The sequence below is a fragment of the Mizuhopecten yessoensis genome, unplaced genomic scaffold (assembly GCF_002113885.1).
Source record: "Mizuhopecten yessoensis strain PY_sf001 unplaced genomic scaffold, ASM211388v2 scaffold4001, whole genome shotgun sequence".
NCBI classification, from domain to species: domain Eukaryota; kingdom Metazoa; phylum Mollusca; class Bivalvia; order Pectinida; family Pectinidae; genus Mizuhopecten; species Mizuhopecten yessoensis.
Window position 1 is genome coordinate 763,884 of NW_018405326.1, and position 16,203 is coordinate 780,086.

The 16,203-nt window shown below is 34.6% G+C and overlaps 1 protein-coding gene across 1 annotated transcript in view; it reads right to left on the bottom strand.

Annotated features, from left to right (window-relative positions):
• LOC110448317 overlaps positions 1-16,203 on the bottom strand; it is a 64,253-nt gene that overhangs the window by 32,665 nt on the left and 15,385 nt on the right. The window contains exons 13-26 of the mRNA XM_021494491.1: positions 15,533-15,847; positions 15,055-15,211; positions 14,668-14,854; positions 12,569-12,673; positions 11,637-11,822; positions 11,063-11,198; positions 10,630-10,686; positions 9,875-10,071; positions 9,241-9,400; positions 8,615-8,737; positions 6,597-7,645; positions 5,756-5,834; positions 5,278-5,525; positions 4,857-4,915 (exon numbers count right to left, since the gene is read on the bottom strand). Of these exons, the coding sequence (XP_021350166.1) occupies positions 4,857-4,915; positions 5,278-5,525; positions 5,756-5,834; positions 6,597-7,645; positions 8,615-8,737; positions 9,241-9,400; positions 9,875-10,071; positions 10,630-10,686; positions 11,063-11,198; positions 11,637-11,822; positions 12,569-12,673; positions 14,668-14,854; positions 15,055-15,211; positions 15,533-15,847 (3,058 nt within the window). The remainder of the gene's footprint in view (positions 1-4,856; positions 4,916-5,277; positions 5,526-5,755; positions 5,835-6,596; positions 7,646-8,614; positions 8,738-9,240; positions 9,401-9,874; positions 10,072-10,629; positions 10,687-11,062; positions 11,199-11,636; positions 11,823-12,568; positions 12,674-14,667; positions 14,855-15,054; positions 15,212-15,532; positions 15,848-16,203) is intronic.

Below are 16,203 nucleotides of genomic sequence, written 5' to 3' on the forward strand. Positions count from 1 at the left end.
TTCAATTCATTAAACAAGCATGCACTCTACATGAATTTCCCTTGAATTAAATGATTAATATTAACTGAACTCCATTTTCTATGATGAAGAAATATTCCTGACAAAGAAATCATTTTTTGTAACTGAATTGCTGACACACTATATAGAACTTGTCATTCATGAATTAAAACTGAATTCAGTTTAATGCTTCAAAAAAGCAAAACCCCAATGCCAACAGATGGTACACTGCAATACTTGGAATGGCCTCGGACAGTCACATTTATTGTGAAATGCTCAATTCCATCGAACAAAATACAGCAGTAAATTGGATTCATTGTATATGAGGTATTATGTTTTTCTTTGTATAAATGTATCATATAAATGTGACCTCTTGTTTTAACATAGTGTGACATTGTGTAAATAAAAATCTTGAATCTTTAGTCAAACCTGTTTTTAGAGACCATCTTCAGAATTCCATTATAAAGTAGTCTCGTCCCATCTACCTCTTTTCCACTTCAGAAGACTTTAAGAGTCCTCCTCTATACTCATACAAAGACAGTTATCGGTTGATGCCTTTTAATGGAATTTATTAAAACATTTTGAAAAAGATTCACAGTAATGTAGCAGTTAAAGTATAAATATAAAAATAATCATTACTGGTGGATTAAGCCCCCTGCCTTATAATCAAAGAGATCAAGCCCGGGGGGAGATGTTTTTTTAATAGATACATTTCTTTTGAAAACTCTCTGCTTCAGTAAAGGATAAGAAATTCCAAGTCAGAAAAAGACCATATTTAAGGTTTTCTTCATTAGAGATACAACACAGAGGCTCTTGATCTTAATACAAGTTAAGTAATAAGAAAATAACTGCGATTAGGAGTTTTGAATGAGGTGGTCTCCAGGGAAGGTTTGACTGTAATATTCTAGGTAAACATACAGGTGTAATATTGTCCATACAACATTTATACAATGTACAGCACGTCAATTGGTAGATTACATAATTACAGTATTAATGAATGGACTGGAGGCATAGTTGATGAGATCAAAGAATGGTTTCAAAACAATTGCAACTACTGGCTTTAAGTTCCGTGGAAGGCAAGGATCCGTTCCTGAGATCACATTTCAAAATAGAATGATTATTTTCCTGATTTTATTCACTGTGGAGTAAAAATAGGATTGTGCATTCATTCTACTAAGCATCAATAAATAGTCATTTATACAGAGGAAAATGATGTGTCATCTTACAATTACCGATAAAAAAAAGGGAGTAATAAAAATCACTGAGCAATAACACCAGTAAACCATATAAATATTACCATACGTGCTGAATATAATTTATAAACGGTGATGGATAACAATTGGGTAAAGGCAACCAAGCAAATAAATTAACACATCTGAGTATCATTATCTGGTATTCTAGGAATTTCATGAATAGCAAAAAAAACCAAAAAACACTAGCTTTAACATGAAAAACCTGATTTACAAAATTTTACATTTTTATTAAGACTTTTTTCACAGAAACTTTTTAAAAATACACATCATGTATACAAACGGTCAAGATATCATTGCCACATTATTTCATTCAATAGAAAAAAAAATCACATAAAAATAATGTAGTTTTAAGACCTAAGAATATGGTTTAGCATCAAGGTAGATATAATTAAACAAAGAAATGTCTTAAATTAAGCTGGCACAAACAATATGGGGATATAAATGGACTGATAAGCAACTTTTTAATAAAACTGTCAAAATTATATTGTTGCAATTTTTTTCCTGAATAGATATAAAATTGACATTTGACTCATGTTGGAAAAGTACATACACTGTATAAATATATCATGAGCTCTATATCCGAAAATAAGGAAAATGTAGTCAATAAAATACTGTCTTTGAAATGTATTCGAAAGACTAATACATCGACTTCATTTTCCGATTTTATAAGAATGATGTTAAACCAAGATACTAAAATAATTATGATCTTTAATGACAAATATTTACAATATTGTTTCATATTTAATAATGAGTTTAGTATTCAGCATATTATTACCAGGTATAATGGTTACTGTATACAATTCCCTTTGTTGGGGAATCAATATTTCAATTTCAAGTTAAATGTTCATATGGTTTGGAACAGCAACACGTTTTCAATAAATTCTGTTACAACATTTCACAATTATCTCAGTTTTCAGTTTAGCAATTTCAAACAAGAAGCAAAATTTACCTGGTATGTCAAAAGAAGGTGGAAGCAGTTTCATATGCTGCATGAATGATCTGGACTAATGGACTTTCTCACTGTAAAAATCAAGTCATCATTTAATCCACCAACTGTGGGCCAGCTCTTTACTTCTACCTCGATATCAGATAGAATATCATAGAAAAGAAAACCTTCAAAATTGAAACGTCCCCCCCCCACCATTTTCAATTACAACGATGAATAATACCTTTAAAAAATATTTTTTAAACAACAATATTAGTATTTAGGTGAATAACATCATGGTCGTAATAACATCATAATCAAATTTATTTAGAATTCATTAGTTTGTGTACTGTAATTTGATGTAAATATCTGGTAACATCCATGATTACATGTATAGGTGGTACCAGATTGTAGTATTTGAGATGTACATTTCAAGTGATTATTGTTTAATTAATAGGTAACATTGCAGTGGACATGTAAACATCTCACCTTTCCCCTCAAATTGAATTTGTCAAGACCAAAAATAGTTTTAAAAGTATATAACAACTGACATGCTAATACAGGTATTCAACAAGGAATAAATTACAATTATTTACACCATTGGTAATTTTTACAAGTAAATATATGTACATGATAACCTAGGTCCAACAGACGATATAAATGAGGCTGCTGGTCCCTGTATGTGATAATTTAGAAGAATGTTTCTGCAGAACTTAAAAACCCCTTCTCCAAGTTTGTGTACAGACACGACATGGAATTGTAAAAATCTTCAACTGATACAAAAATAATACAAGAGGACAGGAGATAGCACAGGTACCCTTAATACAAAATTAAGGCAGTTTGTTAAATAGTTTACCAACAAATTCTCTTGTTTTTCTCCCTATCGTTTTTTTTATCCAGGAATTTTCTATCATCCAAAGTTCCACACACACACACACACACATTAATGAATGTCGCCTATTTACACAAGTACATATTAGATAAATTTCCCACAAACATATTAAACCTACAAGTAAAAATAAATTTTCACGGCTGGATACTATCACTACACACTATCATATCATTTAAATATCTTCAATATTATTCATCAGTTTGGAAATATGTAATATCAAAGTTTTACTTTATACACAAACAATATAAGTATGAAACGTGTCGCAATGTTTCGATACTGTGTGTATGCACTCTTCATCGATAGTGAAACGTCCTGGGTCGAGTGACATGAAATATACACTTTTGTCACATTTTTGTACAGGTACAAATCGTTCACTCAGTCATAGCTTGACAAAGGAACCAGTCGGTCTATGTTGCTACACGTTTAATACATATACATGTTTGTGCATAAAGAAAAAGTTTGATATTACATATTTCAAGAATGGCAAGGGACCCTCAATTTGTACATGATGTTTAATAAGTGTATTCCATTGTTCAACCCAGTCGAACAGAAAACCTGCACTATCACATAACCAATGAAATGCCATATAGCAACATTCTTAAGCAATGAATAATGGTCCTTACTTTTATGAACACCTTGTGCTGTTCTCAAATACTGAACATAGCAGCTGGGTTTTATTACTTCTGTGCAACTCAGCCTCTGCCCCCATTCAGTGTACTGACTTTTGTTTCATTGTGGGCACCATCGGAATGAAGACATATGGCATAGGCACTTTCCTATTATATAGACTGTCGATAGTCTTTGCCATACATGAACACAACAAATAATGCAAGCAAGTTTTTTGTTGGACCTATGCCACTAAGTTGTGACTTCACAATGTTAGGTTTAGTTGTGTTCAGTGTGCAAGTACATTTGTGTTCAGACACTAATTTTCATGAACAAAATGATAATGTAAATTGGTGTTTTTTTGTCAATTAAATTCTTTAAATCAATAACTGTTAGAGATTTGAATAAAAATATATTAAAGAGGTTGGGGTGTTACCACTGTTCTTTAAAAAAGATATGTAACATTTCTACTGTAACTGATATCTGCAGGCCTTTATCTTACAAACATGTCTTTCTCCTTGTCATAGAAGGCTCTGGGATTTTATCTGGATTTTCTTACTATGTAACGTGCCTATTTTTTTAACACAAACACAAAGATGGTAAAACAGTGCCTTACAAAGCAACTTAATAAATATCTTGACACACTCTCTCTCAAACTACGCCATGAATGATCAATTGAGACACATAATTTGTTCACCTTACACAATACCCTCTTACTCTACCTTTATGAAAAATAGAATCTATATAAATCAACAAGTTCACATTACACAAAATAATGCTCCTCACAAAACAGACTTTCCATCAGTGGCAGTGTGAAAGCTTTAGGAGGCCATTTGTTGTGTTGTTGGAACAGTTGAAATGCTCACTGAACAATATTTGGGGTATTTGGTAATATGAACTCAGGAGCAATCTACTGGTCTACTATAACATCGTCAACGGAAATACCTGGACAGTAGTTTGACTGCCAGAAAATAACATCATACCTTAAAGTCTAAATAACTCAACCAGGATGGTTTTGAATGCATCATATTGTGAACATAGATCTGAAATCACACTGTTCCTACAACACAACGAAATGTCTCGGCACAATGTTTTAGCCCGGAGTTTAGTGATCATCAACATGAAAGACTGTTAAGTGAATAGTTCCCTGCAGTATTGGTAGTAGCTGCTGTATGCCCGCTACACAGATCCAGTGGAATGGCTGGTCATATGGCTAAAGCGTTTTACACAGTCTTCTAGATTCTGAAACATACAAAATATCCTTTAATTATGTAACATGTTATTCTACATCTTTAATTATGTAACATGTTATGCTACATCTTTAATTATGTAACATGTTATTCTACATCTTTAATTCATTGCATGTCAGTTCATCATGCTATGTTGAAAAAGACAGCATCCATTTTTAGGTACTGTATAATTGCTTACCGTGCCAAACTTTACAAATACTGTAAATTATATATTTTCATATGCTATTTGTTTTGTTTTTTGGCAATTTCACGCTAATATTTGCAGTCATGATGATATGCTGTATACAGTATTATCCCAAACATACTAAATCATATAAAGAGTTGTGTACCATCAAGTGACACTATTATACAAACCTCAGTCAGCACAGTCTTGTCAAACTCTTCCCGGTGGTGGTATATGCACTGACTTAGCATACTGTACAACTTCTCCAGTTTCTCTACATCTAAGTTGTGTGTGATTCTGACCAAGGTTTCCAACAAACTTGACAGTCTATTCTCATCAATGACTACAGGCTCGCTGGGAGCCTCTAGAATTGCGAGTGCTCGCTCCTGTTCTTTGGTCTGGAGACGAGATCGTGTCATACGAATTCCAGGTGATGGTACTGTAAATGAAAATAAATCTTTTATCTGACCATGATTTGTATTTTGCATTACATCCAATTCAGGACTCATCTTGTTGGACCTGTATTTATTTCAAAATATGAAATTTAAAATCCTGATTTACTGGTTTCTGCCTTAATCACATTGTCTCTCAGACAACCACAGATTAACAATTTTTATCTGCATCATCGTTCAAAAATAAATAAATTAACATGTCAAAAAGCAGTGATACCTTTATCTTCCGGTTCTGCAGCCTTCGGACTTTTGGTTTGATCTTCCTTTTCCCTGTGCACAGTTACTTCAGTTGTTACCTTCAATATTTAAGTGGAATATTGATATTTTAAAAAAAACCACAAAAACACCTAACAATATTGTATTAAAAGAAATTCTGTGTACTAAGTTTTTTTTCTCTTTCATTTTTATTTGAGACCATTTTCACAGGAAGGAACATCAACAAAATCAAAACATCAGGTAAAGAACAATTTCACTTTATACCAAGTCACTATTTTGGATAATATCATGTTTTCTTCAAAACAATTTTCCCCTCTATATAATCTATGAAATGTAGGTTCTGTGACTTGCTTTGATGTAAATATCACTAAACCTGTTCAATCTCCAAACTATACACTCAACACTGCAAAACATATGAGGATTTTTATTTATAAACAATACTTAAAAGTTAAATCAAAGCTGCGCACTGTTCTTTTTTAGGATTTCTTCAATATTAGTAAATCTCAATTGAAACATAATATGTAGAGTTCTTTCAACAAAATGTTTGTTATCACAGTCTGGTATAACATCAAACACAATATCGTGTTCAACTGTTTCACAAAAAGTCATTATTTTTGTATCAAGAAAAAATATTAACTAATAATGTTATAATTAGCTTTACAGTGATTCACGATACTATAGATATTGTTCAAGATCTTTTTACAATCTATCCTTTCACAAATATTGTGATCTCTTAAATAGAACACTTCAGTTTTTAGTAACTGTGTATTTTTGAATGAAAGTAATGGTCCCCAAGGTGGTTGGTTAACCCATGGAAGAAAGGTTCGCAGACAGGAACTTACCTTTCCTTTCAGTTGTTTCGCCTGGTCAACACCATCGAGGGAGTCTCCATTACTGTCCACTGAACTGCCTACCCCACTGTCCACTTCCCCGTTAACACACAACACATTGTCTTTAATTAACATGTCCTTACATGGTGTTGTGTGTTCTCCTGAAGATGCTGAGGTATATATTTTGTCCTGGGAGGTTGTGTGTTTTTCCTGAGATTCCTGTTCACACTCTTTACTAGGACTTGAAATTTGTAAATTATCTGATTGTTCTACTTCATCTTGTCCTTCACTACACTTCCGCATTCTTTTCTTAAACACCGGTGAGCTTTTCTCATCTCCATGTGAGATCTCCATTTTTGACTCGGAATTTTCATCATCAATCATTACTGGAGGACTACACTTTGGTATACTTGGTGAATGTTTGTGGAGATCATTTTCCCTTGCCCTGGGCGAGTTGGTTCTCCTTCTGCTAACAGGCGACATCTGTGCTTGCTCCCTTGGTGACAAGTCTCGCCTTGGAGACAGGTCTGTCTGGTTTCTAGGCGACATGTCTCTTGGAGACACTGGGGATATATGTAGTTCTTGAGTCACATCAACATGGATATTGTCAGTTTTGTCTCCTGCATCTACTTCCTCTTCTTCCTCCTCCTCCTCCTCCTCTCCTTCTGTATTCATTTCATTCTCAAAGGTGAATCTCCTTTTCCTCCTGCGGCGTTTCGTATAACTCCAAACTATTTTTTTCTTTGGACGACTTTTATGTGAAGAGGGTGATACAAAGCGAATAGGTTTCTTTGAAGATGAAAGCGACTTTGATGACAAAACTTTCGGGGTTTGCTTCTCATTTTTGATTGAAGACGGATTCCTCTTTTCTATTCTCCACTGAGCCTCGAGCAATTGCTGATCGACTGATGCCTCCACACCAAGGCCTCGTGCCCTGCGACTAGTGCGGTGGTTACTGTTGCTCACTGCCACAGGCGTGTTTTGACTAGAGGAGGTAGGTGTTTGGGAGTTCTTCGGCAATGTAAAACAGAACTGTGGTGCTGAATCTGATGGATTTACACCTAAAAACAGTTAACAAAACAACTGATTTTTAATCCTAGTTTCTAAAACAGAATCCTTATTTTATGTAAAACAGAACTGTGGTGCTGAATCTGATGGATTTACACCTAAAACAGTTAACAAAACAACTGATTTTTAATCGTAGTTTCTAAAACAGAATCCATGGACAAGTTCTTCCAGAGATTCACGTCTCTATGATTAAACAGGTGTAACATGGAGGCCTATACAAAATACTATAGAAAAGATGTTACTATATAGGAATTGAAGTTTTACATCAGTTGATTGAATGCTTTGCTGTGTATGTAATAGTGTACAACCCCAGGCATATCTCCACCTTCAACTGTTGTAGTGGTGAACAAGATTCATGAAACAAATCATTCACAAAACACTAAACCACTGTATTAAAGGAAAGCAAATCATCCACACAGATAAAGTATTTCACAGTAGAATTTGAGACCATTTTGTTAAAAAAATGTATATGATTACCAAATGTATTAGTATTTCTTTAAAGGATATAAAAAATTGCCAGTGAAAAGACATCTCAATATGCTCAAGAAGGTATCCAGATTGAGCAACCTTCAGAAAATGAGTATTTTTTTTTAATTACGAGAATATAAGTGCAATCTGAAAGCTGGTAAAATAGGGTCTGTTAAAATAGTTCAAATACATCTGGTTGAATAAGCCTCTGACAGTATAATGTAGACACCTGTATTTATTTCTCTCAAACTAAAAGTCATTCAACTATCCTGATATTATTTAACTATGTGAAGTCTTCTCCAGAATAATCAGGCAAGACCTTTACAGGATTGTAAACTTGTGGAAAAATTAAGTAAGTACTAAATACTTCTTCAATGCGAAATTATTCACCATGAAAGTTATAATAAAAATAGACCTTCTTTGAGGATAAATACATGTTTAGCCATGGGCTAATCTTCCACATGGTCCTGTTAAAAGCAATGTATATAATTTACCTCTACGCTTTCTGGAGGCTACGACTTCATCACAAGCTTTCTCAAACTCAGGGTCCAATTCAGCATTGAGAATGGCGTTAGAAGTGTCCTTTAAGGCACAGGCTCTATGTCGGATGGCACGACCTGAAATTACAATGTCAGTAATTCTAAATGTAGATTATCATCTTGCACAGTTTTATATTACCAGCCAAGATTTCATTATCGCTGATGTTTGACTCAAATTCGGTGACCTTTGAATTGAATAACTTCAATGGTACCTTGAATCTCATACAGTGTTTATCCATTATTAATCACTTGCAAGCTTGTAAAGATTAACCTTTTTGTTTGTTTGTGTTTGACGTCCTATTAACAGCTATGGTCATATAAGGACATGCCAGGTTTTTGTGGTGGAGAAAAGCCGGAGTTCCAGGAGAAAAACCATCGACCTATGGCCAGTACCTGGTGACTGCCCCATGAAGGCCTCGAACCCGCCACCCTGTGTTGGAGGGCTTGTAGTAGCAGAATGTCAGACGCCTTAACCACTTGGCCACCGCGGCCCCCTAAAGATTGCCAGTCTGTCAACATGAACAAATACTTGAGATTGCCAGTCTGTCAACATGAACAAATACTTGATTTGAGTAACTAACCAGCAGGGTTCGTGGCTGGATTGTACTCCAGAGCATTCCTACAGATGAGGTTAATATCGTTCATGAACTCCGTGGCAGTCTGATAGTTGTGCTTGTCTATTTTGCTCATCATGGTGGAAAGATCCATTGGTTCTGTGATGATTTCATTGTAGTCAGGCACCTTTTAAAAGAAAAATAATAAATTTATGAAAACATATGCAGGGTCTTCATTTAGTGAATCAAAGGAACAATTCCCTTCAATGTACAGAAATGTTCTCAATGTCTTATCTTTTTTCATGTCCTGCTACAAATGTGCTCTATAATTTTCTTTGAAGATGGAGTAAATAATTTGTTATAAAGAGGCAACTGCATGTGTGTGAAATTATCTTCTCTAATCGCTCTTTTCCAACAACTGATCCAAATATCAAAAAAAAAGTTGTCAACTAAACTATTGAGTGGGGGCTCATATAGATAATTCCTCCACCCCCAGATTACTACATACACAAGACCTTTACTTCAAAAGGTATCATTTATCAAAGAACAATAGAGTTAAATGTAAAAGTCTAAACAAAATGTTGTATGGACAGACGGGCCAGTAGTTACATACTTATTGTCCCCTCTACTATGTTGTAAGGGCATAAAAATATTCACTCACATCTTCTAAATCTACAGGCTTAGCAAAGATTTGGAACTTCCTGTCGCGCCCTAGTTTGTTGATGACGTCCCTGAGAAAGAGGCGTAATTCTCTCAAAGTAGCCTCCTCCTGATTGTACAGAGTTTGAAGTTCTTTTTCTGTCAGCTTCCTTGGTTCTGGGGCTGGAGCTTTGGGCAAGACTTCTAAAAGTCGTGTGGCTGAAAATAGATCAAACCACATTAAAGAAATAATCATAATTATTGGTGTGTTTTTTTTTATATATATTGCAAACAATTCTAAAAGCAGAGAAGACTTTCTGGAATTCTAAGCATATTTCCTTTTTTTTATAATAAACTTGTTATCTTCCAAAAGTAAATATCATTTCTTAACTGTCCTAATGGAATATTTCAACAGATTTGTTACATGTGGTAAGCATTTTTTTATATTGTTTTGTTTAATTTCTAAAACTATTATGCACATACCAATCAATTTTCCCAAAGCCTATTCGATTTCAGGAAGGAAAAAAGACTGAACTAGTGAACATTTTGAAATTATATTTTCACATTGCCAATTTGCCATTTATTTCAATACAACTGGTAATTACAATTTTCCTAATCATAAACTAATATGCAATGTTTTATGCAAAAAGCATTTTGTCAATTAAGTGTACGTGTATAAATGAAATTGAACTCAAAAACAACAATGGAACTCTCCAAATAACAAAACACAAAATATGAACTGTTCTATTCTTTTCAAACAATCGACTCCTGTTGTACCTCCTTGTTTTTTATTAATGCTTTTCCGAGCTTGCTTCCCTTTCTTAGTTTTATTCTCTGTAAAGCACAACACTCCCAACATTCAGCGCATACTTTATATACTTTACAAGATCAAAACATCTTTAATTTTCAGACAATACAATATACATACTCTCTATCGACATTCTTCAGACAAAACTACCATTAATAATGAAATTAACATTTCTGTCAAAGACTGATATCAAATTGAAAATATATGAATCCAGACAATGGTGAAATGATGAGATAAACCTTTTGGTCAGTATTCAAAGGTAGGAGTACTGAACTTATTGTTCAAATTAAAATTCACTATTTAAAGACTGACCAAGAATGGACAGGAAATGTGCCAGGACTCGAATCACTTTGTGTCAACAAATATTATTTACAAAACGTACTGAAATCATTGTACACTTACCAGCTTGTGTTTTTTTGCTAGGTGGTTGCCGCGTCTGACTGAGGATGAGATCAGAGAAGAAGTCTCGCCGCTGAGCCTCACTTGGGTTGGTCATTGTTACCACTTCTCCAGCATACAAACTGAACAGGAGTTGAAGCTGTAAGGTGAAACAGTACCAGTTTTAACCTAGGGCTTACTCAGTTTTGAACTTAACATATAACAAGTAGTAGTTTCTAGGAAGTATGTGTAACATAATATTTGAGATCAGTTTACTTTTCAATACCGGATCTATATGACCCTCTACAATGAACTAAAAACACATATCAATAAACATATGTACACAAGATGATGTTTGTTAAGTCCATTTTTGAAAGTGTTTATTGACAACGTTGATACCACATCTTTAAAAAGACTATTCCTTATTTTCTTTTCCAAATCGCTGCTAATTGTATTAATTAGAATTTTATGATATAAAAGATGTTCACTTAAAATAAATGTCAGTTTTGCCAAAAATTTTGATCAGCCACTGAAGTTTTTGCCGGTAATTGACAAGAGTTTAATAGACAATAAATCCTGTAATCAGGTTGGTAAAGACCTGAAAGTCAAGCTCAGCGTAGGGCTGTTCACTGGTGGCAAGGATGAGGATGGGAGTGGTGGGAACCAGGTCTTGTATCAGCATCTGTAGCGTAGCTCTTAGTGTGTCGCCAAGAATACTCCACCAATGGTTGATATGTGGCATGTACACAATGCTCGGAGAACTTCGCATTGCTTCCCGAAATATCTAAACACAAATTTGTAATTGTATAAATTCCATTCACTGTTTCAAAACAAATGTAATGAGAAATTAGTAATATTTTTTTTCAATATCCATATGTAACTAGAACACTGACAGGTCAGTAAGGGCCCCGTCTTGTGGCAATTATATCCCCCATAATCATCAAGAAGCAATCTGCCCAAGGAAGCAAAATATACATTTTACATGTTCTATGATGTGATGTGTTTCCTTCCACCTCCATATTTGCTGGGCTAACAGAAATGTAATTACCGGTGCAATACTCATTTGTTAACTTTGATTTGTTTTATTTCACCTTATATACTTTCTCCATCAAGAGCCAGGGTCAAACTCAGAGATCCACTTTGTCTTTGACCTTTGGACCCAAATGATCTTGACCATTAACCCAGTGACCCTGATCTTTGGTCAGTTGACTTATTCTTTAATTCCGACCAACTTTGCTTCTTAATATCATAACAAAATGTTCATCAGTGAAAAATACAAAACTTGACCTTGACCCTTTGGACCCAATAACCTTGAACCAAGGTCAGTTGACTCTGTGTTAATTTCTGAACAACATTGCTTCATAATGTCATAACAAAATGTTCATCAGGGAAAAGGTACAAAATTTTAACCTTGACCTTTGACCAAGTGACCTTGACCTTTGGTCAATTGACTCCTTGTTTAATTCTGAGCAACATTGCTTCAAAGTGTCATAGCGAAATGTTCACCAGTGAAAAGATACAAAATTTAACCTTGACCTTTGACCNTCTTAGTGTGTCGCCAAGAATACTCCACCAATGGTTGATATGTGGCATGTACACAATGCTCGGAGAACTTCGCATTGCTTCCCGAAATATCTAAACACAAATTTGTAATTGTATAAATTCCATTCACTGTTTCAAAACAAATGTAATGAGAAATTAGTAATATTTTTTTTCAATATCCATATGTAACTAGAACACTGACAGGTCAGTAAGGGCCCCGTCTTGTGGCAATTATATCCCCCATAATCATCAAGAAGCAATCTGCCCAAGGAAGCAAAATATACATTTTACATGTTCTATGATGTGATGTGTTTCCTTCCACCTCCATATTTGCTGGGCTAACAGAAATGTAATTACCGGTGCAATACTCATTTGTTAACTTTGATTTGTTTTATTTCACCTTATATACTTTCTCCATCAAGAGCCAGGGTCAAACTCAGAGATCCACTTTGTCTTTGACCTTTGGACCCAAATGATCTTGACCATTAACCCAGTGACCCTGATCTTTGGTCAGTTGACTTATTCTTTAATTCCGACCAACTTTGCTTCTTAATATCATAACAAAATGTTCATCAGTGAAAAATACAAAACTTGACCTTGACCCTTTGGACCCAATAACCTTGAACCAAGGTCAGTTGACTCTGTGTTAATTTCTGAACAACATTGCTTCATAATGTCATAACAAAATGTTCATCAGGGAAAAGGTACAAAATTTTAACCTTGACCTTTGACCAAGTGACCTTGACCTTTGGTCAATTGACTCCTTGTTTAATTCTGAGCAACATTGCTTCAAAGTGTCATAGCGAAATGTTCACCAGTGAAAAGATACAAAATTTAACCTTGACCTTTGACCAAATGACTTTGACCTTCGATCAGTTGACTCGTTGTTTAATTCTGATCAACTTTGCTTCATCATGTCATAACAAAATGTTCATCAGTGAAAAGATGCAAAATTTGACCTTGACCTTTGAATCTCATGACCCTGACCTTTGACCTCAACTTTTTACCTCAGTGTGTCTCTTTGTTTAATTCTGAACAACTTTGCTTCATAATGTCATAGCGAAATGTTCACTAGTGAAAAGATACAAAATTTAACCTTGACCTTTGACCAAATGACGACCACCTTTGGTCAGATGACTCGTTTTTTAATTCTGATCAACTTTGCTTCATCATACCATAACAAAATGTTCATCAGTGAAAAGATGCAAAATTTGACCTTGACCTTTGAATCTCATGACCTTGACCTCAACTTTTTACCTCAGTGTGTCGCGTTGTTTACATCCGAACAAATTTGCTTCATAATGTCATAGCGAAATGTTCACTAGTGAAAAGCTACAAAATTGGACCTTGACCCTGACCCGATGACCTTGACCTTTGGTCAGTTGAATCCTTGTTCAATTCTGATCAACTTTGCTTCATAATGTCATAACAAAATGTTCATTAGTGAAAAGATGTAAAATTTGACCTTGACCTTTGAACCTAATGACCTTGACCTTTGTTCTTGACTTTTTACCTCAATGTGTATTTTTATGAACAGAACATCTTGACCAAGTTTCATGTACATCGGTCAATAAATACTTAAGATATCAGCCGTGAACAAAATTTGTGGACGGACAGACAGACAGACAGACAGACAGACAGACAGACAGACAGATTGATTACTATAGGGCACCCGTATCTCCGATACGGGGCCCTAATGAGTATGTGTAATATACCATTTACATGTATTTTAAAAATTATTCCTCCAGGTAACAATTCTTATTGTGGTAATATGATTAGCTTGATAGAATAAATTTTGCCTACAATTACAAAAAAAAGGACAAATTATTGCTAATCATGTTACGTTGAACACACTTATTGCAAGCTCTCTTTTTGTCCTGTGACAGAAAATTACCTTCATAATTTATGTATAGTAAATTTTGCCTAGAAAAAAATATATTTTCCATGGTTCTCAAGGATTCTTTTTAAACAAGTTTCATTGTTCACATGAAAGAAGTATTGAAATAATTTCTAACATACATATTCTAAATAAGAAAATATTCAGCTTTAATACATGAATTCTATAAAGTTTTTATGACCCAGCTGACCTGTGCACAGGATTCTTCTGGTGTTTTGGCACTGACAGCAAACAGGGAGGGAAGGTCGACAACATGAACAGGAAGCTGTTCCATGTGGTGGAGCAAGGCCGGGGCTAGGTGGGATGACTGACTCTGGCCAGGGGTGCCAGCCAGTAATAATCGTGGTCGATGTGTGGACGGTTCCTTGTATGCGTAGCTGTTCATACAAATATCAGTATGAATTATAAAGAAATACATGAAAACATTTTTGTTAAAACCTAGATTATTTAAAACTCCTTATTAACAATAAAGTTTCCCTTCTATGTTTAATTCCAAAAAAAGGTAATAGAAAAAGTAAGTTTTTTTTAAATTTAAATAAAGTTTTTTTTTAAATAATTATATATGATTTTTATTTACCTTGTAAAATTGATAAACTGCTGCTTTGGCCCCTCTGGGTGACTCTTGCGCCGGCCTGGACCACGATGTTCAAATATACTGGGCAAGTTATCCTCATCATCACTCAATAGATCATTGTCACCCACAGCAGTGCTGCCATCTCCCTGAGAACTTGTGGCTATAATGCAATCAGACAACCAGATTTTTAGTATCAGATGTTAGCAATATAATCAAGTAAAACATATTTCTTTTGAATAAGACATATGATCTTACCAGCATAGAGTGTAATGATCATTGGCTTATTGAAATGGAAAGCTCAGTCAAGATGTTTTTGATAGATGCTATAAAAAACTATAAACATGCTTCAATAAGGAAAATAACCGCTGAAGTAATACTGAGTGCCTGGAAAGAATATATATTATTTCAATTTAATTGTCTATGCTAATTCATTTTTAAACAAGTTGTCATACAATGAGTCTATATTATCAACTCATTTTACCTGGAGCATCTAGGCTTGCCAGTTGAGCTAGAACAATTGGAAAGACATTCTGTAGGACTTGGAGTATTTCTTCAAAATATTTCTTGAGCAGTGGTCGAAGGTAGTTGGCAAGAGATCTTGCTGGCGAGCTGACAGATCTTTGAGAAGCAGGTACAATGGTTTTCATTGCATAGAAAAAGTCTTTGGCACCGACACTGATTGAAGAGACATCAAGCTGAAGTTTTTCTGATGTTGTGTAGATCTGAGGGTATCGACGCCGCAAAGCGATCAGGGCAGATTCAGTACACAAAGCCTTCAAGTCAGCTCCACAGTAACCTACATGAAAAAGAAAATCTTGTTACAAACGTTTCCTTTGGTCACATGTAAAATCTCGGCCTAAACGTCTCCCTGTATGCAAGCTTATATTTGACATACAAAATATGTAAGTTATTTACCTCTGCTTGACATGAAAAAATTTCTATGACTAAGGTATAACAAGAGGCCCATGGGCCTTAACGGTCACCTGATATATTTATACAGAGAGTTGATTTTGTTTTTAACATGAACAGAAATATTATTCAAAGTGACAAAAAACAATAAAACCACCTTATTCAATATCTAGCATACAGATTTCAGACTAAAAAGGATTTGAAACTAGCACCTCTGATTCTTAACAAGGAAAATGAAGAAAT